Source organism: Hyla sarda, chromosome 4, assembly GCF_029499605.1.
Source record: "Hyla sarda isolate aHylSar1 chromosome 4, aHylSar1.hap1, whole genome shotgun sequence".
In the NCBI taxonomy this organism is placed as follows: Eukaryota; Metazoa; Chordata; class Amphibia; order Anura; family Hylidae; genus Hyla; species Hyla sarda.
Window position 1 is genome coordinate 69961065 of NC_079192.1, and position 25633 is coordinate 69986697.

General features: G+C 46.5%; 1 protein-coding gene across 4 annotated transcripts in view; it reads right to left on the reverse strand.

Moving 5' to 3' along the window:
* The window catches only part of KCNIP3 (potassium voltage-gated channel interacting protein 3), a 190160-nt gene that overhangs the window by 61587 nt on the left and 102940 nt on the right, over nucleotides 1-25633 (reverse strand). The window contains exon 1 of one of the 4 annotated variants that reach the window (XM_056571376.1): nucleotides 20885-21120. The exons of the other annotated variants lie outside the window; for them this stretch is intronic. Coding sequence (XP_056427351.1) covers nucleotides 20885-20987 — 103 coding nt within the window. The 5' untranslated portion in view covers nucleotides 20988-21120. Of the gene's footprint in view, nucleotides 1-20884; nucleotides 21121-25633 lie in introns of those variants that run through there. 4 annotated transcript variants of the gene reach the window in all.

A 25633-nucleotide genomic window follows, 5' to 3' on the forward strand; every position in this document is an offset into this window, starting at 1 on the left:
GAAATACAACAGGGCTCCAAAGTGAGAGCGCCATGCGCATTTGAGGCCTGAATTAGGGACTTGCATAGGGGTGGACATAGGGGTATTCTGTGCCAGTGATTCCCAAACAGGGTGCCTCCAGCTGTTGTAAAACTCCCAGCATGCTTGGACAGTCAATTGCTGTCCAGAAATGCTTTGAGTTTTTGTTTTGCAACAGCTGGAGGCTCCATCTTAGAAACACTGCCGTACAATACGTTTTTCATTTTTATTGGGGAAGGGGGGTGGTAGGGGGGGGGGCAGTGTACGTGTGTATATGTAGTGTTTTAATCTTTATTTTATGTTAATGTAGTGTAGTGTTTTTAGGTTACATTCACACTGACAGCGGATTACACAGAGTCTCCCGCTAGGAGTTTGAGCTGCGGCGGAAAATTTGCCACAGCTCAAACTTGAAGCGGGGAACTCACTGTAATCTTCCGCCAGTGTGAATGTAGTCTGTACATTCACATGGGAGGGGGGTCAAAACTACAACTCCCAGCATGCACTGACAGACCATGCATGCTGGGAGTTGTAGTTTTGCAACAGCTGGAGGCACACTGGTTGGAAAACCTTGAGTTAGGTTCTATGACCTAACTCAGTATTTTCCAACCAGTGTGCCTCCAGCTGTTGCAAAACTACAACTCCCAACATGTACTGATTGCGGAAGGGCATGCTGGGAGATGTAGTTATGCAACGGCTGGAGGCACGCAAGTACACCTCCCAGCATGCCAAGACAGCCTTATGCTGTTCCTGAATGCTGGGAGTTGTAGTTTTGCAAGATTTAGAGGGGTTCAGGTTGTAAATCAGTCCAGTGGTCTCTAAACTGTGGCCCTCCAGATGTTGCAAAACTACAACTTGCAGCATGCCCAGACAGCAAACTGCCATCGGCTGTCCGGGCTTGCTGGGAGTTGTAGTTTTGAAACCTCTGGAGGTCCGCAGGTTGAAGACCACTGCGGCCTTCGACATCATTCAGCCCCCTCCCTCTCACCCCCTTTAGTTCTGTACTCACCTCCACTCGGCGGGACGTTAGGGTGCGCTGGTCCGATGCTGCAGGACTGTCCGGTGGGGAGGTCGTCCGGTGGGATAGTGGTTCCGGGCTGCCATCTTCACCGTGGGGGGGCCTCTGCTCCGCATTTCGGGCCCGGAATAGAGGCGTTGCCTTGACGAGGACGCAGAGGGACGTTGGTAATGAACGTCCCTCTGCGTCGTCGTCAAGGCAACGTGACTATTCCGGGGCCTGGCCCGAAGCACGGAGAAGAGGCCCCCCGGTGAAGATGGCAGCCCGGAACCACTATCCCACCGGACGACCTCCCCGCCGGACAGTCCTGCAGCACCGGACCAGCGCACCCTCATGTCCTGCCGAGCAGAGGTGAGTACAAAACTAAAGGGAGTGAGGGGGGGGGGGGGGGGCTGGATGATCTCGAAGGCCGCAGTGGTCTTCAACCTGCGGACCTCCAGAGGTTTCAAAACTACAACTCCCAGCAAGGCTTGCTGGGAGTTGTAGTTTTAAAACATCTGGAGGTCCGCAGGTTGAAGACCACTGAGGGCGGAGAGTTCACTCGAGTATAAGCCGAGGGGGGGTGTTTTCAGCACGAAAAATCGTGCTAAAAAACTAGGCTTATACTCGAGCATATACGGTATCTGGATTCTGGTTTTTGAACTGTTTCTTAGTACACTATATTTTGCCCTGTTTGCCTGTATATATTCTGTCTTGTATATCTGCTTTTTTGGTAGTTTTCCCAGTATGTTTCAGGCCTGTGACCGACTAGGTATATTATTTGTTTTTATGCCCACTGCACGTTAGTGCAGGTAGGGACTGGCACCGTGGTTGTCGATTTGCCGTTTAGGGCGGATGGGCAAGTAGGCAGGGAGAGTGTTACTAGGAATAGCTTAGGGCTCACTCTCCATGTCCCCCCAGTCGGTCATGATATACAGTAGAGAAGAAGTCATGTAGTAGATTGGCCTGTTCCTCATCCTCCTCCACCAGTACACCCAGGTTATTTCATAAAGGGGCAACATTTTCAGTTAAAATTTCTTATTATTTATGTAGGTAAAACATATTTTCTGGTTCTTGCTACTTTCTACGGCAATCATTCTCTCCGTTTCAATTTTTTCTAGTTTTATTACTCTTACAGATTTTATTTCTCTCCTTATAATTCTTTAATGCTTCCCCACTACCTTCTTGTTTCAGCAGTCTGAACGCTTTCCACTTATCATTTATTGGACCCATAACTATTTTGTTTAGCCAAATAGTTTTTTTTCCCAATTTCTAGCCCATTTATTCCCATAGGGTATATGTAATTCACAATATCTATTTAAGATGCTCTTGAAAGTGTCCCATTTAGCTTGTGTACTTTGATTACTGAGGGCACGGTCCCAATCTATGTCACTGAGGTCCTCTCTTAGTTGGTAAAAATTGTTCTTCCTAAAGTTAAATGTTTTTGTAGCCCCACTAGAAGACATCCTCTTATAGGATAAACGAAAACTTATTATGTTATGGTCACTATTACCAAGATGACCCTCTACCTCTACTTCAGATTCTATGTCTGGCCTATTGGTTAGTATAAGGTCCAGAAGTGACACCCCTCTTGTTGGGTCCTGCACTAGTTGGGGAAAGGTAATTGTCCTTTATTATTGCCAAAAACCTGTTACCCTTGCTGGACCGGCAGGTTTCAGCTTCCCAGTCTATGTCAGGTTAGTTAAAGTCCCCCATAATAATGACTTACTCTTCTTTGCTGTCCCATCTATTGTCCTATATGTAGGTTTTCTGCTGCTTCTGTTATATTTGGTGACTTATAACAAACCCCTACCTCCACTCACAGAGACTCCACATGATCATTCTCCTCACCAATTTCCTCGCACAGATTTGGCCTAAGACAGGATTTTACGTATGAGAAAACCCCATCCCCCTTTCTTACTTGTTTGGTCTATAATCCTGTATATTAACTGCCCAGTCATAGTTCTCATCCAGCCATGTCTCACTTATTCCCACTATATCATAGTCTTCCTCTAAAATTAATAGTTCCAGTTCCTCCATCTTATTATTGAGGCTTCTGGCATTAGTATGCAGGTACTTCATGTTATCCTTCCTAATATCTTTCCTCTCATCACTTATGACTGTTCTAACCCCTCCCCCCGCTCCACCCCCAGTGTTATTACCTATCCACAGATCTCTATCTACCCCCTCTATATTGTATTTTCCCTCCTCCCAGTCCCTATTTTAAACAATCCTCCACCCTTCTTGCTATATTCTCCCCAAGCACAGCTGCACCTTCCCCATTGAGTTGCCGCCTGTCCCTACAGTAGAGCCGGTAACCGACAGCAAAGTCGACCCAGTTCTCCATGAACCCAAACCCCTTCTTCCTACACCAGTTTCTGGGCCATTTGTTTACCTCCCTGATCTACTGCTGCTTCTCTAGTGTGGCTCATGGTATTGGTAATACACTGCTCAAAAAAATAAAGGGAACACTAAGATAACACATCCTAGATCTGAATGAATGTACTAATCGTATGAAATACTTTCGTCTTTACATAGTTGAATGTGCTGACAACAAAACCACACAAAAAGGATCAATGGAAATAAAATGTATCAACCCATGGAGGTCTGGATACAAGTCAAAATGAGGCTCAGTAGTGTGTGTGGCCTCCACGTGCCCATATGAGCTCCCTATAACGCCTGGGCATGCTCCTGATGAGGTGGCGGATGGTCTTCTGATGTCCTCCCAGATCTGGGCTTAAGCATCCGCCAACTCCTGGATAGTCTGTGGTGCAACGTGGCATTGGTTAATGGAGCGAGACATGAGGTCCCAGATGTGCTCAATCGGATTCAGGTCTGGGGAACGGGCGGGCCAGTCCATAGCATCAATGCCTTCCTCTTGCAGGAACTGCTGATTCACTCCAGCCACATGAGGTCTAGCATTGTCTTGCATTAGGAGGAACCCTGGGCCAACCGCACCAGCATATGGTCTCACAAGGGGTCTGAGGATCTCATCTTGGTACCTAATGGCAAGCACATGGAGGGCAGTGCGACCCCCAAAGAAATGCCACCCCACAACATTACTGACCGATGGCCAAACTGGCCATGCAGAACGTTCTCCACGGCATCTCCAGACTCTGTCACATCTGTCACATGTGCTCAGTGTGAACCTGCTTTCATCTGTGAAGAGCACAGGGCGTCAGTGGTGAATTTGCCAATCTTGGTGTTCTCTGGCAAATGCCAAACATCCTGCATGGTGTTGGGCTATAAGCAGAACCCCCACCTGTGGATGTCAGGGCCCCACACCACCCTCATGGAGTCTGTTTCTGACCGTTTGAGTGGACACATGCACATTTGTGGCCTGCTGGAGGTTATTTAGCAGGGCTCTGGCAGTGCTCCTCTTGCTCCTCCTTGCCCAAAGGCAGAGGTAGCAGTCCTGCTACTGGGTTGTTGCCCTCCTATGGCCTCCTCCACATCTCCTGATGTACTGGCCTATCTCCTGGTAGCGCCTCCATGCTCTGGACACTACGCTGACAGACACAGCAAACCTTCTTGCCACAGCTCGCATTGATGTGCCATCCTGGATGAGCTGCACTACCTGAGCAACTTGTGTGGGTTGTAGACTCAGTCTCATGTTGCTACTAGAGTAAAAGCACCGCCAGCATTCAAAAGTGACCAAAACATCAGCCAGGAAGCATAGGAAATGAGAAGTGGTCTATGGTCACCACCTGCAGAACCACTCCTTTATTGGGGGTGTCTTGCCAATCGCCTATAATTTCCACCTGTTGTCTGTTCCATTTGCACAACAGCATGTGAAATTGATTGTCAATCAGTGTTGCTTCATGAGTGGACAGTGTGATTTCACAGAAGTGTGATTGACTTGGAGTTACATTGTGTTGTTTAAGTGTTCCCTTTATTTTTTTGAGAAGTGTATTTCAGAAAATACTACCTTCGAGGTATGGTAGATAGTAGTAGGCCTTTCATCATATGATTATGCTTAGTTTACATAAAACCAGAATAATGTTTGCCCATAGCAGTGGAATGGCTTTAGTCATTCAGGTTTTCTTGCTCAGTACAACAATAACAGACTTAAAGGGGTATTCCGGGATTTTTTTTTTATTTGACTGTGCTACAGGAGTTGTAAAGTCAGTGTAGTTCATAATATAGTGTCTGTGCCTGTGTGTGATGTTTTTCTCACAATTCTGTGATTTCACCTCACAATTTTTAACAGCATACAAAATGACTGTTGTCTCGGATTTTACCCAACTTGCAATGCGGCCGAGACCTGACTCACAAGTCAGCTGATGACAGGGAGCCTGTCTGCTTCAATGGGTGGAGGGATCAATCTTCAACTAATGCAACAGCTGGAGGCACCCTGATTGAAAACCACAGGTCTGCAGCTCATTTATGTTTCAATGGGTGGGGTGACTGACGTGTGGGAAGGAGGAAAATAGAATTGTGGGATTTGTAGTAAAAAAAAGACCAGTCAAACAGGAAATACAAGTTCACAAAAAGCTAGCCACAGTGTTATGGTAATCTCATGGACTTAGCCATTTAGCCCCAAGACAAGCACAGATCCTTCCTAAGCATGTCCATTACTGTCTGCCAGGTACGTACTAAAATCACTTTATGGTGGAGAACCCCTTTAAGCATTTGTGATCAAGCAGAATCAAACCAATGATTGCCAACTTATCGGCCCAAAAACATAACGTAAAAAAGTAAGATGTCTGGGTCATAGAATGCTAAAGTTACAGCAGGTCTGAACTGATGCAAGTCGACATGGTGCCTATGATCACAACCTAATGATGCAGGAATTGCAGTGGTCTCCAACTGTGGACCTCCAGAAGTTGCAGAACTACAACTCCCAGCATGTCCAGACAGCCAACAGAGTTAGTAGTTATGCAACATCTGGCAGTTCATCGTTTGGAGACTACTGCTATAGTGCATGTTGCACTTGTCTATACATCTATGTGTGTATATATTCTATCTATATACTCATGTTTTATCTATATACTCATGTTTTATCTATATGCTAGCAGTGTGCTGCTGTATTCTCCTGTTGCTGTATATTTAGCCCAGCAGCCTGCACCTGTAAGCCAGGTCTTTACAATAGTTTGGAATCAATAGTGCTGGCCAACTTATTCTTTGGTTGTATTACACATATGGGGGAGTGGCTACCTCCATGTTGGCTCTTGCACCCCACCCACCTCTATTAGGTGTATATTAGGTGCCTTGGATGTTTCAGACCTTGCAATGCCTGCTGTACTGTTCACACAGAGGCATATTCATAGTATAGGGTCCATCCCAGAATGAGGTCACCTTACCGTGGTAGGACGGTCCACGCTATTTGGCCGCCAAATTTGCAAGCTAAGTACCTCATAATTTCACAGTTTGATATTTTCATTTATTGCACTACAGCTGTATAGCTTTTCATGTTCTATCTATATACTCATGTTTTATGCATATACTCATGTTTTATCTATATCTTTGTGCTAGCAGTGTGCTGCTGTATTCTCCTGTTGCTGTATATTTAGCCCAGCAGCCTGCACCTGTAAGTCAGGTCTTTACAATAGTTTGGAATCAATAGTGCTGGCCAACTTATTCTTTGGATATATATATATATATATATATATATATATAGATATATATATATATATATATATATATATATATATATATATACACACATTTATATAAAACATATATATGTTCCAGCATAACTTTCAAATGGTTGGAGATGTTTCCATTAAACTTGATACATGTTACTTATATGTCTAAGAAAAATATAGTACAGTGTAAGGATGTCCCGATACTGAAAATGTCAGCAGCCCGAGAGTAATGCAATCAGGAGATGTACCAGAAGTCCCATGGAAGTCTACAGGACTCCTGGTACATGAGAAGAACTACACATAGAGTCAGGTCACCACTTGTAAAGTCCAATATGAACACAACGGGAACATGTGCAGGGAAGCACGGAGCAGTGCAACCGAGACGGTTCTTGGAAAGGAACTTCCAAACAGAAGAATGTGGTGTTCCAGCTCCCCTACAAATTAACCTTTTATCTATCTTATTAAAATACATGTGCTCAAAACAACCCTATTAAAAGCTTAATGAAACACTGATGCGAACCTTAAATCATGGTGATAGTTTTACTGTGATAACTTACTTCTGATATATCTTATGCCAAATGTTCACATACGGAACAATACACATTGGGTATGTACAAACATATGCATTTTCTAATAAATTCGAGTTTGCCAATGTATAAACATTAAAGGGGTACTCCGGTGAAAACCTTTTTTCTTTTAAATCAACTGGTGGCAGAAAGTTAAACATATTTGTAAATTACTTCTATTAAAAAATCTTAATCCTTCCAGTACTTATTAGCTGCTGAATGCTACAGAGGAAATTCCTTTCTTTTTGGAACACTGATGACATCACGAACACAGTGCTCTCTGCTGACATATCTGTCCATTTTAGCAACCATGCATAGCAGATGCATAGCAGATGCATAGCAGATGTATGCTAAGGGCGACATGGTGGCTCAGTGGTTAGCACTGCTGCCTTGCAGTGCTGGGGACTTGGGTTCAAATCCCACTAAGGACAACAATAAATAAAGCGTTATTATTATAAGAACGTCAGCAGAGAGAACTGTGGTCGTGATGTCATCAGAGAGCATTCCAAAAAGAAAAGAATTTCCTCTGTAGTATTCAGCAGCTAATAAGTACAGGAAGGATTAAGAATTTTTTAATAGAAGTAATTTACAAATATCCCAGTATAACCAGAAAGAAACACTATCCGGCACAGCTGTGCAAGGAGTGAACAAAAACCGCGACTAGGTGTAGTGTGAATATAGTCCTAGGGGTGGTGCTCAATCTAACAGGAAATGGCAGAAATCTTCCAATAGTACATTGTGAAGGAAAAGATGGCACTCACCCCCTTCAAAGGACTTGTAAAGGTGACTTTAATACGTGCTTGTCATCCAAAGTGCATGTGCATAGCAGTATACAGCGTACAGGCAGGTAAAGGCAGGCAAGGACACCGGGAGACCCAGCATGCAGATTACAGCTGTCTCGCACTTCCGTGCTTCATGAGACTGATGGTCTCATGAAGCACGGAGGTGCGAGACAGCTGTAACCTGCATGCTGGGTCTCCCGGTGTCCTTGCCTGCCTTTACCTGCCTGTACGCTGTATACTGCTATGCACATGCACTTTGGATGACAAGCACGTATTAAAGTCACCTTTACAAGTCCTTTGAAGGGGGTGAGTGCCATCTTTTCCTTCACAATGTACTAATCTACAAATATGTTTAACTTTCTGCCACCAGTTGATTTAAAAGAAAAAAGGATTTCACCGGAGTACCCCTTTAATAAATGTACGCGAGGTCATTTCTGTAGATCAGTCCTTTCGGATATCCAAAACGCCTTCCATCTGAACACCAGCTTAGTCCAGTCTCCTCCTCGTTTGGGAGGCTTGACTCTTTCGATACCTTGTAATGTACGGTGAGAAAGGTCACCTGCGTGAATCTATAAGAAGGGCCATGTGAGACCAGACATTGCTTTCTGGGTTTCATACCCATTTTGCGGCAGGCGAACATGCTCCGCAATCCTGATATTGAATTTTCTAGACGTTCAGCCTACATATCTGGTTGCCAGATACACAATGTGAGGTGTAGAACAATTAATAAATGACTTTACAGGATAAGTTTTCCCAGTGCCAGTTGAGTATACAGAGGAGGAATGAATATATTTACATATATTTACAGGATAACATGTAGGTTTATTGCAGCTGTTGTAAATAATAACAATTATTATAATAATAAAACAATTATTTACGGTATGTAAAGTAGAACCTTTGTGTGTGTTACGCCGAGCGCTCCGGGTCCCCGCTCCTCCCCGGAGCGCTCGCTACACTTCCCTCACTGCAGCGCCCCGGTCGGTTCCACGGACCCGGGGCGCTGCGTTACCACCTCCGGCCGGGATGCGATTCGCGATGCGGGTAGCGCCCGCTCGCGATGCGCACCCCGGCTCCCGTACCTGACTCGCTCCCCGTCAGTTCTGTCCCGGCGCGCGCGGCCCCGCTCCCTAGGGCGCGCGCGCGCCGGGTCTTTGCGATTTAAAGGGCCACTGCACCGCTGATTGGTGCAGTGGTTCCAATTAGTGTTTACACCTGTGCACTTCCCTATATCACCTCACTTCCCCTTCACTCCCTCGCCGGATCTTGTTGCCCTAGTGCCAGTGAAAGCGTTCCTTGTGTGTTCCTTGCCTGTGATTCCAGACCTTCTGCCGTTGCCCCTGACTACGATCCTTGCTGCCTGCCCCGACCTTCTGCTACGTCCGACCTTGCTTCTGTCTACTCCCTTGTACCGCGCCTATCTTCAGCAGCCAGAGAGGTTGAGCCGTTGCTAGGGGATACGACCTGGTCACTACCGCCGCAGCAAGACCATCCCGCTTTGCGGCGGGCTCTGGTGAAAACCAGTAGTGACTTAGAACCGATCCTCTAGCACGGTCCACGCCAATCCCTCTCTGGCACAGAGGATCCACCACCTGCCAGCCGGCATCGTGACAGTAGATCCGGCCATGGATCCCGCTGAAGTTCCTCTGCCAGTTGTCGCTGACCTCACCACGGTGGTCGCCCAGCAGTCACAACAGATTGCGCAACAAGGCCAACAGCTGTCTCAACTGACTGTTATGCTACAACAGTTACTACCACAGCTCCAGCAATCATCTCCTCCGCCAGCTCCTGTACCTCCTCCGCAGCGAGTGGCCGCTTCTGGAATACGACTATCCTTGCCGGATAAATTTGATGGGGACTCTAAGTTTTGCCGTGGCTTTCTTTCCCAATGTTCATTACACTTGGAGATGATGTCGGACCAGTTCCCCACTGAAAGGTCTAAGGTGGCTTTCGTAGTCAGCCTGCTGTCTGGAAAAGCCCTGGCTTGGGCCACACCGCTCTGGGACCGCAATGACCCCGTCACTGCCTCTGTACACTCCTTCTTCTCGGAAATTCGAAGTGTCTTTGAGGAACCTGCCCGAGCCTCTTCTGCTGAGACTGCCCTGTTGAACCTGGTCCAGGGTAATTCTTCCGTTGGCGAGTATGCCGTACAGTTCCGTACCCTTGCTTCAGAATTATCCTGGAATAATGAGGCACTCTGCGCGACCTTTAAAAAAGGCCTATCCAGCAACATTAAAGATGTTCTGGCCGCACGAGAAATCCCTGCTAACCTACATGAACTCATCCATCTTGCCACTCGCATTGACATGCGTTTTTCCGAACGGCGTCAGGAGCTCCGCCAGGATATGGACTCTGTTCGCACGAGGCGTTTCTTCTCCCCGGCTCCTCTCTCCTCTGGTCCCCTGCAATCTGTTCCTGTGCCTCCCGCCGTGGAGGCTATGCAGGTCGACCGGTCTCGCCTGACACCCCAAGAGAGGACACGACGCCGCATGGAGAATCTCTGCCTGTACTGTGCTAGTACCGAACACTTCCTGAAGGATTGTCCTATCCGTCCTCCCCGCCTGGAAAGACGTCCGCTGACTCCGCACAAAAGTGAGACAGTCCTTGATGTCTACTCTGCTTCTCCACGTCTTACTGTACCTGTGCGGATGTCTGCCTCTGCCTTCTCCTTCTCTGCTGTGGCCTTCTTGGACTCTGGATCTGCAGGAAATTTTATCTTAGCCTCTCTCGTCAACAGGTTCAACATCCCGGTGACCAGTCTCGCCAGACCCCTCTACATCAATTGTGTAAACAATGAAAGATTGGACTGTACTATACGTTTCCGCACGGAGCCCCTTCTAATGTGCATCGGATCTCATCACGAGAGGATTCAACTGTTGGTCCTCCCCAATTGCACTTCTGAAATCCTTCTTGGACTTCCCTGGCTTCAACTCCATTCCCCAATCCTGGATTGGTCCACTGGGGAGATCAAGAGTTGGGGGCCCTCTTGTTCCAAGGACTGCTTAAAACCGGTTCCCAGTAAACCTTGCCGTGTCCCTGTGCTTCCTCATGTAACCGGTCTCCCTAAGGCCTATATGGACTTTGCGGACGTTTTTTGCAAAAAACAAGCTGAGACTCTACCTCCTCACAGGCCTTATGATTGTCCCATTGACCTCCTCCCGGGCACTACTCCACCCCGGGGCAGAATCTATCCTCTGTCCGTCCCAGAGACTCTTGCCATGTCTGAATACGTCCAAGAAAATTTAAAAAAGGGCTTTATCCGTAAATCCTCCTCTCCTGCCGGAGCCGGATTTTTCTTTGTGTCCAAAAAAGATGGCTCTCTACGTCCTTGCATTGACTACCGCGGTCTTAATAAAATCACGGTTAAGAACCGCTACCCCCTACCCCTCATCTCTGAACTCTTTGATCGTCTCCAAGGTGCCCATATTTTTACCAAACTGGACTTAAGAGGTGCTTATAATCTCATCCGCATCAGAGAGGGGGATGAATGGAAAACGGCATTTAACACCAGAGATGGACACTTTGAGTATCTGGTCATGCCCTTTGGTCTATGCAACGCCCCTGCCGTCTTCCAAGACTTTGTTAATGAAATTTTTCGTGATCTCCTATACTCCTGTGTTGTTGTATATCTGGACGATATCCTGATTTTTTCTGCCAATCTTGAAGAACACCGCCAGCATGTCCGTATGGTTCTTCAGAGACTTCGTGATAATCAACTCTATGCCAAAATAGAGAAATGTCTGTTTGAATGCCAATCTCTTCCTTTTCTAGGATACTTGGTCTCTGGCCAGGGACTACAAATGGACCCAGATAAACTCTCTGCCGTCTTAGATTGGCCACGCCCCTCCGGACTCCGTGCCATCCAACGTTTTTTGGGGTTCGCCAATTATTACAGGCAATTTATTCCACATTTTTCTACCATTGTGGCTCCTATTGTGGCTTTAACAAAAAAAAATGCCGATCCCAAGTCTTGGCCTCCTCAAGCGGAAGACGCCTTTAAACGACTCAAGTCTGCCTTTTCTTCGGCTCCCGTGCTCTCCAGACCTGACCCATCTAAACCCTTCCTATTGGAGGTTGATGCCTCCTCAGTGGGAGCTGGAGCTGTCCTTCTACAAAAAAACTCTTCCGGGCATGCTGTTACTTGTGGTTTTTTTTCCAGGACCTTCTCTCCGGCGGAGAGGAACTACTCCATCGGGGATCGAGAGCTTCTAGCCATTAAATTAGCACTTGAGGAATGGAGGCATCTGCTGGAGGGATCAAGATTTCCAGTTATTATTTACACCGATCACAAGAACCTCTCCTACCTCCAGTCTGCCCAACGGCTGAATCCTCGTCAGGCCAGGTGGTCTCTGTTCTTTGCCCGATTTAATTTTGAAATTCACTTTCGGCCTGCTGATAAGAACATTAGGGCCGATGCTCTCTCTCGTTCCTCAGATGCCTCTGAAATTGAACTCTCTCCTCAACACATCATTCCTCCTGACTGCCTGATTTCCACTTCTCCAGCCTCCATCAGGCAAACTCCTCCAGGAAAGACCTTTGTTTCTCCACGCCAACGCCTTGGGATCCTCAAATGGGGTCACTCCTCCCATCTCGCAGGTCATGCGGGCATCAAGAAATCTGTGCAACTCATCTCTCGCTTCTATTGGTGGCCGACTCTAGAGACTGATGTGGTGGACTTTGTGCGAGCCTGCACTATCTGTGCCCGGGATAAGACTCCTCGCCAGAAGCCCGCTGGTTTTCTTCATCCTCTACCTGTCCCCGAACAACCTTGGTCTCTGATTGGTATGGATTTTATTACTGACTTACCCCCATCCCATGGCAACACTGTTATTTGGGTGGTCGTTGATCGATTCTCCAAAATGGCACATTTCATCCCTCTTCCTGGTCTTCCTTCAGCGCCTCAGTTGGCTAAACAATTTTTTGTACACATTTTTCGTCTTCACGGGTTGCCTACACAGATCGTCTCGGATAGAGGCGTCCAATTTGTGTCTAAATTCTGGAGGGCTCTCTGTAAACAACTCAAGATTAAATTAAATTTTTCTTCTGCATACCATCCTCAATCCAATGGACAAGTAGAGAGAATTAACCAGATCTTGGGTGACTATTTACGACATTTTGTTTCCTCCCGCCAGGATGACTGGGCAGATCTTCTACCTTGGGCCGAATTCTCGTATAATTTCAGAATCTCTGAATCTTCCTCCAAATCTCCGTTTTTCGTGGTGTACGGCCGTCACCCTCTTCCCCCCCTCCCTACCCCCTTGCCCTCTGGTCTGCCCGCTGTGGATGAAATTTCTCGTGATCTTTCCACCATATGGAAAGAGACCCAAAATTCTCTCTTACAGGCTTCTTCTCGCATGAAGAGATTCGCAGATAAGAAAAGAAGAGCTCCTCCCATTTTTTCCCCTGGAGACAAGGTATGGCTCTCCGCTAAATATGTCCGTTTCCGTGTCCCGAGCTATAAGTTGGGACCACGCTATCTTGGTCCTTTTAAAGTTTTGTGTCAAATTAATCCTGTCTCTTACAAACTTCTTCTTCCTCCTTCTCTTCGTATCCCTAATGCCTTTCACGTCTCTCTTCTTAAACCTCTCATCCTCAACCGTTTTTCTCCTAAATCTGTTCCTCCCACTCCCGTTTCCGGCTCCTCGGACATCTTCTCTGTCAAAGAGATTTTGGCCTCTAAAAAGGTCAGGGGAAGAACTTTTTTTTTAGTGGATTGGGAGGGTTGTGGTCCAGAAGAGAGGTCCTGGGAACCTGAGGACAATATCCTGGACAAAAGTCTGATCCTCAGGTTCTCAGGCCCCAAGAAGAGGGGGAGACCCAAGGGGGGGGGTACTGTTACGCCGAGCGCTCCGGGTCCCCGCTCCTCCCCGGAGCGCTCGCTACACTTCCCTCACTGCAGCGCCCCGGTCGGTTCCACGGACCCGGGGCGCTGCGTTACCACCTCCGGCCGGGATGCGATTCGCGATGCGGGTAGCGCCCGCTCGCGATGCGCACCCCGGCTCCCGTACCTGACTCGCTCCCCGTCAGTTCTGTCCCGGCGCGCGCGGCCCCGCTCCCTAGGGCGCGCGCGCGCCGGGTCTTTGCGATTTAAAGGGCCACTGCACCGCTGATTGGTGCAGTGGTTCCAATTAGTGTTTACACCTGTGCACTTCCCTATATCACCTCACTTCCCCTTCACTCCCTCGCCGGATCTTGTTGCCCTAGTGCCAGTGAAAGCGTTCCTTGTGTGTTCCTTGCCTGTGATTCCAGACCTTCTGCCGTTGCCCCTGACTACGATCCTTGCTGCCTGCCCCGACCTTCTGCTACGTCCGACCTTGCTTCTGTCTACTCCCTTGTACCGCGCCTATCTTCAGCAGCCAGAGAGGTTGAGCCGTTGCTAGGGGATACGACCTGGTCACTACCGCCGCAGCAAGACCATCCCGCTTTGCGGCGGGCTCTGGTGAAAACCAGTAGTGACTTAGAACCGATCCTCTAGCACGGTCCACGCCAATCCCTCTCTGGCACAGAGGATCCACCACCTGCCAGCCGGCATCGTGACAGTGTGATACCACTCTTATACCATTGCTTAGTATTTTAGACAACATTTCATCATGATGTAAGACTGGTATATGTTTCAAAATTATATTTTTGATTTCATGAAAATTTCTCCTATATGAAGTGCTGAATGTAGGCAAATTATTGTTTTGATTTTTGTTACTGTTCTTGGAGGGATTATTTTTGATATTTCTCAATATTTCATTCTTGTTTGAATTGTTTGTTCCATTTAGTTCACTTATATTATTTTGTGATCTGTCCATCAGATAATAATCCACAATTTTCTTTGACCTCATGATTATATTTTTATTATATCCTCTGGCTTTAACCCCTTAAGGACGCAGCTCATTTTCACCTTAAGGTGCAATTCTGACCGGTGTCACTTTAAGCATTTATAACTCTAAGATGCTTTTACCGATTATTGTGATTCTGAGATTGTTTTTCGTGACATATTCTACTTTATTTTAGTGGTAAATTTTTGTCGTTACTTGCATCCTTTCTTGGTGAAAAATCCCCAAATATCCTGAAAATTTTGAAAATTTCGCATTTTTCTAACTTTGAAACTCTCTGCTTGTAAGGAAAATGGATATTCCAAATAAATGTTATATTGATTCACAAATACAATATGTCCACTTTATGTTGGCATAAAAAAATGGACATATTTTTACTTTTTGAAAAAATTTGAGGGCTTCAAAGTAGAGCAGCAGCAAAAATTTCATGAAAATTGCAAAATCTGAAGGGACAGATGTTACAGAACTACAACTCCCAGCATGCCTGGGCAGCCTAGGCATGCTGAGAGTTGTAGTTTTGCAACATCTGGAGGGCTACCGTTTGGGCCCCACTATAACAGTGGTCTCCAAACTGTGACCCTCCAGATGTTGCAAAACTACAACTCCCAGCATGCCCAGACAGCCTTTGGCTGTCTGGGCATGCTGGGAGTTGCAGTTTGGCAACCACTAGGAATGCAGCAGTAAAGATCGATTTATTGCCACCTTCCTTGATGCTCCACACCGTCGCCTCCCTACCTGTGCCGCTGATCTCTGCTGATGTCACCGACGATTGGCAGTCCCCACCGCATCTTCTTCACAGGTACCGGCTGCCATCTTCTCCCCCCGTTCTGCCCGACATCCAGGGGTGGGCAGAGAGGGGGGTTTCCATGGCAACCCCCAGTCTTCAACTGCCATTGGTCAGCACTCATTGCTGACTAATGGCAGGGGATAGGAGGAGGCTGCAGCACTGCAACTTCGCTCCTATCCCTCAGGATGATTGGGGCTGTCACTGACAGCTCCGATCATCCCTATTTTCCAGGCGATCGGGTCACCAGAGACCAGATCAGCCCGGAATAGCAGAAAATCGCATGTCTGAATTGACATGCGATTTCCTGCGATTGCCGACATGGGGGGGGGGGTCTCAGGACCCACATCGGCGATGTGCCGGGATGCCTGCTGAATGATTTCAGCAGGCATCCCGGTCCGGTCCCCAACCGGCTAGCGGCGGGGACCGGAATTCCCACGGGCGTATCCATGCACCCTACGACCTTAAGGACTCGGGATGCAGGGCGTATGCATACGGCCTGCGTCCTGAACAGGTTAAGACTATCTTGAATATCTGCACATGCTATGTCATAATCCTTATTGTGGGTGCAAGCTCTTTTCGCCCTGAAAGTATGTAGGCTGCACGTCTAGAAAATTCTAAATCAGGATTGCGTAGCATGTTCACATGCCGCAAAATGGGTATGAAACCCAGAAAGCAATGTCTGGTCTCACACGACACTTCTTAGAGATACACGCAGGTGACCTTTCTCACATTACATTACAAGGTATCGAAAGAGTCAAGCCTCCCAAACGAGGAGACTGGACCCAGCTGGTGTTCAGATGGAAGGTGTTTTGGATCCTCCGTCTGGACACCAGATATCTGAAAGGATTAAACTACAGAAATGACCTCACGTACATTTAATAATGTTTATATGTTGGCAAACTCGAATTTACAAAAAAACGCATATGTGTATTGTTCCGTATGTGAGCCCATGCTTCTTTGCCTTTCACCTTACGGACCAATGTTTTGCAAACTGGTGTGCATACCATTCAATTAGATGCAGTCAGGTGACCGGCTGAACAGTGGGCGGATCTTGAATACACTGAAGTTATTTGGCATAAGATACATAAGAAGTAAGTTATCACAGTAAAACTATCGCCATGATTAAGGTTTTATGATAAACCGAAACACGTCGGAGTTTAATTAAGGTTTTAATAGGGTTGTTTTGAGCACATGTATTTTAATAAGATAGATTAAAGGTACATTTTTAGGGGAGCTGGAACACCACGTTCTTCTGTTTGGAACATCTTCTGATCACTTTATTCTCAGGCTTTGGAGATTGCCCAGGACATTAAAACATCCTGCCACCGGACCAACGTTAAGTAAAGAACATTTTAACTGCCCAACAGACAGGTGCAGAGAATAATTTGTGCGGGGACAGGGTGGGCAGGTGAAAGAAGATTTAATGCAGGCTTGGAGAAGAGGGAGGGGGGAGAGAACACATCAGTGCAGGGGCAGAGAAAGGGGATGGCAGCCCTGAAGTGCAGGGAGGACGAGCAGCCTATCATTGCTGGGGCTTCAGGATACTGGGAAAGTTGGGTGGCACGTAGTATGCATGCCACCCAGCTTTCTAAGTCTCCTGAAGAGCTCAAATATGGCTGCTTTACCAAATATTCTCTTCAGCAGACTGGAAAAACTAGGTGGCAGGCAGTACCCAGTGCAGGGGCTTACAGTGCTCTCCCAGTCTCCTGAAGAGATTATCTGTCTCGTCAAAACCGGGTACTCGGCCAGCTGACATATATTATGGAGTCTACCTAGCCGCATGATAAATGAGCTTATTGTTTAGTAAGTAATATGGTTTATAATGACCCAGGATCTTGATATTTTCTGCTGACTATGATGAGGTAATCCTCTGGTGGCTCATATTGGCATCATATCAGGGGCTGCCCTGCTCTGCGCAGTGCTAGGCTTCTAAGTGTTTTGGGTAAACAAACATTCTCCCGTCTCTGGTGCCGAACGTCTCCTATACATTGATTTATGTTGGTGGAACAAAAACAAGTAACACGCAGTAATGGTGATTTTAGTACAACGTATATAAGGATATATGGAACTGAGGAAATGAGATTCAAGTGATATAAGATCTTAGTTCAGCATGGATCATGGAGATTACCAAAAGCTTATACAAATCAAATAGGATATCACTATTATTATTACTGTGCATCAATAAATGGATTCTATGGGACATTGTTACATCTGCATTGTAGCTTCTGTTAATATCAGTTCTGCTAGATACCAGCATTCATCAGACACCAGCAGTGTCCGCCACACGCCACACTCCCATCTGGGACATTCATGGTATATCCACAGTATAGATAAAGGTTCTACCAAGTCTGAACAATGGCAATACAAAATGTTAAACTCCCAGTATCCCTGTGTGTACATCAGAATCTATTATTCATATGATGGGGATACTCCCCTACCAGTATTGATATAAGTGCTATGAGTGGTGGCTGCAGTCCTCCGTCACTATTACTTCGGGTTACACTGTTTTAAAATATGAGGCATGCCGCCCTCGACATGTTTCACTGACCATCAGCATTATCAGGGGGGTAAAGAGGCAAAACCCTAAAATTACACCACCACATAGCTGGGTAGTGTATATCCCAGCATGACTGGATCTGCTATGAATAAGCCGGGCCTAATGTCTTACAGTTTCACCTACATAATAGTTTTCCCAACCAAGATGCCTCTAGCTATAGCAAAACTACAACTCCCAGCATGCCTGGACAGCCGAAGGGCAGAGTCCAATAAAATGAGAAAAACTTTTTCTTTTCAGTAGTTGCTGAGTTTTACACTGCTCAATAAAATAAAGGGCACACGTAAACAACACAATGTAACTCCAAGTCAATGACACTTCTGTGAAATCACACTGTCCACTCAGGAAGCAACACTGATTGACAATCAATTTCACATACTGTTGTGCAAATGGAACAGACAACAGGTGGAAATTATAGGCAATTAGCAAGACACCCCCAATAAAGGAGTGGTTCTGCAGGTGGTGACCACAGACTACTTGTCAGTTCCTATGCTTCCTGGCTGATGTTTTGGTCACTTTTTGAATGCTGGTGGTGCTTTCACTCTAGTGGTAGCATTAGGCGGAGTCTACAACCCACACAAGTGGCTCAGGTAGTGCAGCTCATTCAGGATGCCACATCAATGTGAGCTGTGGCAAGAAGGTTTGCTGTGTCTGTCAGCGTAGTGTCCAGAGCATGGAGGCGCTACCAGGAGACAGGCCGGTACATCAGGAGACATGGAGGAGGCTGTAGGAGGGCAACAACCCAGCAGCAGGACTGCTACCTCTGCCTTTGTGCAAGGGGGAGCAGGAGGAGCACTGCCAGAGCCCTACAAAATGATCTCCAGCAGGCCACAAATTTCCACTCAAACGGTCAGAAACAGACTCCATGAGGGTGGTATGAGGGCCTAATGTCCACAGGATGGGGTAGTGCTTACAGCCCAACACCATGCAGGATGTTTGGCATTTGCCAGCCAGAGAACACAAAGATTGGCAAATTAGCCACTGGTGCTCTGTGCTCTTCATGAAAGCAGGTTCACACTGAGCACGTGACAGATGTGACAGAGTCTGGAGATGCCGTGGAGAACGTTCTGCTACCTGCAACATCCTCCAGCATGACCATTTTAGCCGTCGGTCAGTAATGGTGTTTGGCGGTATTTCTTTGGGGGGGCCGCACAGCCCTCCATTTGCTTGCCAGAGGTAGCCTGACTGCCATTAGGTACCGATATGAGATCCTCAGACCCATTGTTAGACCATATGCTAGTGCGGTTGGCCCTGGGTTCCTCCTAATGCAAGAAAATGCTAGACCTCATGTGGCTGGAGTGTGTCAGCAGTTCCTGCAAGAGGAAGGCATTGATGCCATAGACTTGCCCGCCCATTCCCCAGACCTGAATCTGATTTGAGCACATCTGGGACATCATGGATGCTTTAGTCCAGGTCTGGGAGGACATCCCTCAGGAGACCATCCGCCACCTCATCAGGAGCATGCCCACACATTGTAGGGAGGCCAAACGGGCACGTGGAAGCCACATACACTACTCAGCCTTATTTTGACTTGATTTTAAGGACATTACATCAAAGTTAGATCAGCCTGTAGTGTGGTTTTCCGCTTTGATTTTGAGTGTGATTCCATATCCAGACCTCCATGGGTTGATAAATTTGATTTCCATTGATAATTTTTGGGTGACTTTGTTGTCAGCACATTCAATTACGTAAAGACGAAAGTATTTCATACGATTAGTTCATTCATTCAGATCTAGGATGTGTTATCTTAGTGTTCCCTTTATTTTTTTGAACAGTGTATTTGCGTCTGGGAGAACTGGGAGGGTGACAAGGAATATCATTGCCATGCCTTCTCCTAAATACCTAGTTATGCAGTGCTACATTCCCAGCACCCATATTTATGCACAACCAAGCAGATAAATTGAGGATTTTCTGATTTTGGGTTGGAAATGATCTGTTCTGTAATTTTCCACTCTCTCAGTGTGACAATATTATGTGGGGTGTGCGATGCCGATTAGGGTCCCCAAAAGAGGCGAATCATGTGCCCGTCTAGTGCAGACCACTTGGCACTGGACAGTTCATTTGCCAGTGAACCACACACTCAGCACAGGATAACAGCTCTGTGGTAAAGCCCTATATCCTTCCTTCCCTTCAGCTGCTAATACACATCTCTCATCCTTGCAGATTGATTTACATAAAAGCTGTATCATAGATGCCAGTTCTCAGTGTTTCCTGCCTGTGCCACTCAGGAGTTGTTATTATCTAAGTGCATTGGAGAATTTAAGTTCACGTTCTAGAATTCCTGCGGGCGAGAGCCTACAAATCTGCATTTCCACATGTGCAACCTCTTGTACTTTATCTGCACAAAACTTCCTGCTTTTTTGTGGTTAGAGCAATTAGTTTAGTACAAGGATAGTAAAATGTGGCAGACGTAGCAGTGCTGAGTTTGTCAGATGTCATTTATTATGCATTTCACTATACTTTATCTGTAGTGGGTAAATTTACAACATTATCCTAATGCATCCAAAACACAAACTCATCTCTGCTATACCGGTTTAGAGAATTAAACATTACTTCAGAGTGCTTGCACATGCTATTTTGATGCAGTTTTGTCTAACCAAAACTAGAAATGAATTCAGAAAAGTAAAAGTCAAATCTTTCCCATATTCTTCCCCTCCCTTTCTGATCCATTCCTGACGCTGACTTCGAAATCTGCACCAAAACATCAAAAAAGCACACGTGAAAGCAATCTTAACCCATTAATAGAAGGAGGCTAAGAATTGATGATGAATTACCTTCCATAGACATCGGCTCCAGTATTCCAAATTGCTTGAGGACAGCTATGAACAGTACAATAACCACCGCAATTGCACACAGTTCCATTCCATGGATCCCCATGATGGGCCAGTTTTACTCAACACGGGGTCTTTGGCACCAAGCATGAAAATCAACCTGGCCTCCAGGTCTTCTTTTTCTTGATTTAGAATCCCTTAAGAGACATCTGAAATCATACGTCCAGATATGACCAATGAAGAAAAAAGTCCTGGTTGGAAAAAAGCCTCCAGGATGGGTACCTAGACCCCTAAAACAACTAGCTAAAGGCTCCAGGATGGGTACCTAGAATCCTTAAACACCTAGCTAAAATACAACAGAATACAAGCCTAGAACTTGTAAATGTTGAGATTTCTTCAAGTCAGCATCATTTTAGGTGGGACAACTTGCAGCATCTGGAGAAGCTTGTCAAGTGACCAAAAGTGGTCTCGTGCATTGAGTTCCAAAGAAACAGTGGGTCATCTCTACCTATATTGTTGTCGTGCAGTGGGTGTTAGCCCAATAACGTCCCATTAGAAGCGGAGAAACTAGCTGGCTCTTACCAACTTCTCCCCCTCCCTTTCCTATCCATCCTCTCTCCAGTATGGGATGGGGAGGAGCGTGTAAGGAGTACCACTCTCCCATTACATACATTGATTGAGATAAAGGTTTCCATAGAGACAACGGAGTGATGGTCTTCAGGAAGAAAAAGACTTACCTCAGCAAGCCCGCGGTTTTGAAAAGTGAGCTGCAGGATTTTTCAGCCATGCACACGAAGTAATGTGTACGAGTAGAGGTGACACAGGAGAGAGAAGGAGGGAGGGAAGAAGGATGGAGCAGAGCAGCTCCTGAGTCTTCTTCTGTAAGGCCAAACACAGATAATGATGCAAACTACACATTGTATTATATCATTACTCTCTCTCATCATGCACTTGGCCATTTACATAACTTTAAGCTCCTTGGCCCCAATGCAAAGCCTGTAGCAGAGCCCCCCCACTACTATCTGCCATTTATAGTACTAGCGTGGCAGATGGGAATTTGGGCTCCCTCAGGCACCAAGGCCCGGATGTGACTGCTACCTCTCACCCGATATGGCTACGCCCCTTCTTACATGTATTACAAGTATATTTAAAGGGCAACACAAAATGAATTTGAAGGATTAGAAGTAAAGATTCATACTTATAATTACTTATTATTCCCAATTTATCTATGACTTCTGGATATCAAACATTCTATTGTAGACAACATCAAAGACAAGTTAACTATTGCTTTGATATAAGTTGATGATAAACATAAGCAGCGCTGGATAGGTGAGCATCCCAGATGATTGTTGTCATACTGTAAACTTTTTTTTGTGTATTTGACTGTTAGGGTAACTATTGTTTAAGAGACGTGTGACATGACACAATGACATTTCAAAAGCGCCATACCACAGAAAAAATAAAATAAAAAAAATATATATGTATATATATATATATATATATTAGGGATGCACCGATATATTGGTGGCCGATACATATCGGCCGAAAATAGCTGTTTCGGGGAAATGCCGAAACAACAAAAAATGTGCCGATAATGACCCACCTCCCCTGCCTGCCCACAGCACAAGTTGCAAACACTGCCAGTGGCAGAGGCACTCCTGGGCGGTGCAGGGGGGGCCGGGCGCAACATCTGGGGGGGCGCGCTCTCCGGGATAGGAATACTTCTTTTTATGTGCCCGGGCCGTCTCCCGTGTGTTGCTCCAGGCGGGGGCCGGCCAGCGCATATAAAACCTAATACTGTAAACTAAAAACCAGGAGGCCTCTAGCTGTTGTGAAACTACAACTCCCAGCATGCCCGGACCGGCAAAGTCTGTCCGGGCATGCTGGGAGTTGTAGTTTCACAACAGCTGGAGGCCCCCTGGTTTTTAGTATACAGTATTCGTTTTTATATGCTCTGGTCGGCCCCCGCCTGCAGCCACACATGGGAGCCTGCCCGGGCACATAAAAAGAAGTATTCCTATCCCGGACATCCCTGTGTCCCGAAAAATCTTTTCGGGACATAAGGATGTCCGCCGGTCACTCACCATTCCCCGGCGTCCTCCTGCGATCCTCCTTCGGTCCCTCGCTTCTCCGCCTCTATGGTCGTACGCACGGGACGTCGCTGACGTCCCGTGCGTACAACCATAGAGACGCAGGAGAACGCGCGCTGGCCGGGGCCTGGTAAGTGACCGCGTCATCTTCTTGAGTGTTTCGGTCACCGCTCCTCCGGTCCTGGCACCTACTGCTATGGTCCATAGGCCATAGCAGTAGATGTGACCGCGGGCCGGAGGAGTGGTGACCGGAACACTGTGGGGGCAGCAGTACAGACATACAGCCTCCAGCCATACACTGTATATGGCTGGAAGCTGCATGTCTGTGGGGTGGGGGGAAGCTGCCTACTATTGTGGGGGAACTGCTGACCTAATGTGGGGGGGAGCTGCCTACAAATGTGGGGGGAGCTGCCTAATATTGTTGGGGGGAGCTGCCTAATATTGTTGGGGGGCAGCTGCCTACAAATGTGGGGGGAGCTGCCTAATATTGTGGGGGGGGGGGGAGCTGCCTAATATTGTTGGGGGGCAGCTGCCTACAAATGTGGGGGGGGGGAGCTGCCTAATATTGTGGGGGGGGGGAGCTGCCTAATATTGTGGGGGGGAGCTGCCTAATATTGTGGGGGGAGCTGCCTAATATTGTTGGGGGGGGGAGCGGCCTAATATTGTTGGGGGGGAGCTGCCTAATATTGTGGGGGGGGGGAGAGCTGCCTACAAAGGTGGGGGGAGCTGCCTACAAATGTGGGGGGAGCTGCCTAATATTGTTGTGGGGAGCTGCCTAATATTGTGGGGGAACTGCCTACTATTGTGGGGAACCTGCCTACTATTGTGGGGGAACTGCTGACCTAATGTGGGGGGGCTGCCTAATATTGTTGGGGGGAGCTGCCTACTATTGTGGGGAAACTGCCTACTATTGTGGGTAACCTGCCTACTATTGTGGGGAACCTGCCTACTATTGTGGGGGAAATGCTGACCTATTGTGGGGGAGCTGCCTACTATTGTGGGGGAGCTGCCTACTATTGTGGGGGAGCTGCCTACTATTGTGGGGGAGCTGCCTATTAATGTGGGGGAACTCCCGACCTAATGTGGGGGAGCTGGCAATCTAATGTGGGGGAATCTAATCTAATGAGCGGAGCGCTGCATTTTACCAGAAGACGGGGAGAAGTCATTTTTGGTTTTGGTATCGGTTTCGGCCGGACATTTTTTTTTATTTCGGTTTCGGTTCTGAAATTTCTATTTCGGTGCACCTCTAATATATATATATATATAGATATATATATATATATATATATATATTACTCAATTGGTCATGCAGATGCTTTACATGTCTTTATGTGTCTAGCTTTTGTATTTGGCTCACAAATCCCTCTGCTCTGCTTTACTAATTCTGACATGCACTGCTCAGGACGGGGCATGTGCTAGGCATCTACCTAGGAGTCCGCCCTCACTCACCATACATTCACTTCCTTCCTGAGTCTGCTGTGCAGTGCACTGTAACCCCCTCTTCTCGGTTTTCATGCTGCAGTCGTATAGGACAGGAGTGAGCACACAGGAGTCCTAGTCCCACCTTCACTTACTGACTTTGTCCCTGCCTGTGTTTCAGCAGGGACAAAGATGAGGCTGTGGTCAAACAGGACCATGTTCTGGATGGTATGGGGACCCCTAATGGTCATTTTGTATAAGCCATGATTTCTATAAAAAGGAGATAACATTTTAATAAAGTAAATTAGAAAAGATAATGTTTTGCCAAGATGCACAACATATATAAATATTTTGATTCTGACAGTGCCCATTTCACAGTATTTGGTGTCCCGGTACTGAACCTAGTTTTGTACCATCCTTAAGTCCCCTCAGGAAGAGTCCTTTAGGTCCACAGGGCTCTCCTGCAGCGCATCCCAAGGTTATGTTATATTACGTGTATTGAATAAATGCCATGTGTATTTATTATGTTCATTTAATGTGATTGTTCATTTGTATAATGTTGTACAAAGTGTATAGAGTGTTGGTCATATGACCTGCAGTCACATGACATACCCACAGTTCCTAGTACACATAGATCACTAAATTCATGTACATGTCACACTAACATTTAATTAAATGTACTTCAGGGACTGTAACCTGTCTTATGCCAGTCAACACCACTGTTATGCACTAAATGTCATGCAACTAATGTATCTCTTCTTGTCTTTGCGTGTCCTGGGTACTTTACTGGCCAGAAGGTATCCCTGTAGCTAACCAAACGCACGTATAAAGTAAGGTAACAAAATGTGTAAATGTTATCTAGAATAAAGTGTTCTAGGGGTAAGTGTGTAGTACCGATAAACCCTAGCAGCCAAGGCATTGGGCAGAGAGCCTCAGGCAACCCAATCCACAACTAGTTTCTAACAGCAGAAATAACCAGTGGTACAATATAAAATGTCTACCAACAAAAGTAACAGTGATCTAATGTCAAAAATAATGTAATGTCAAGTGTATGTATAAGCATTGCAGTTACCATGCATACCATATATACAAGTCTAATGTTTTATTACTCAGTCAGTCATAGTCAAATGTGATAGTACTAATAAAATGTGATATCATAATCATAAATGTTCCAGTCAGTTACAGCTGTATAGTCTAATATATGCATAGTCATTAGAGGTGCATAATATATAGGTATACCTAC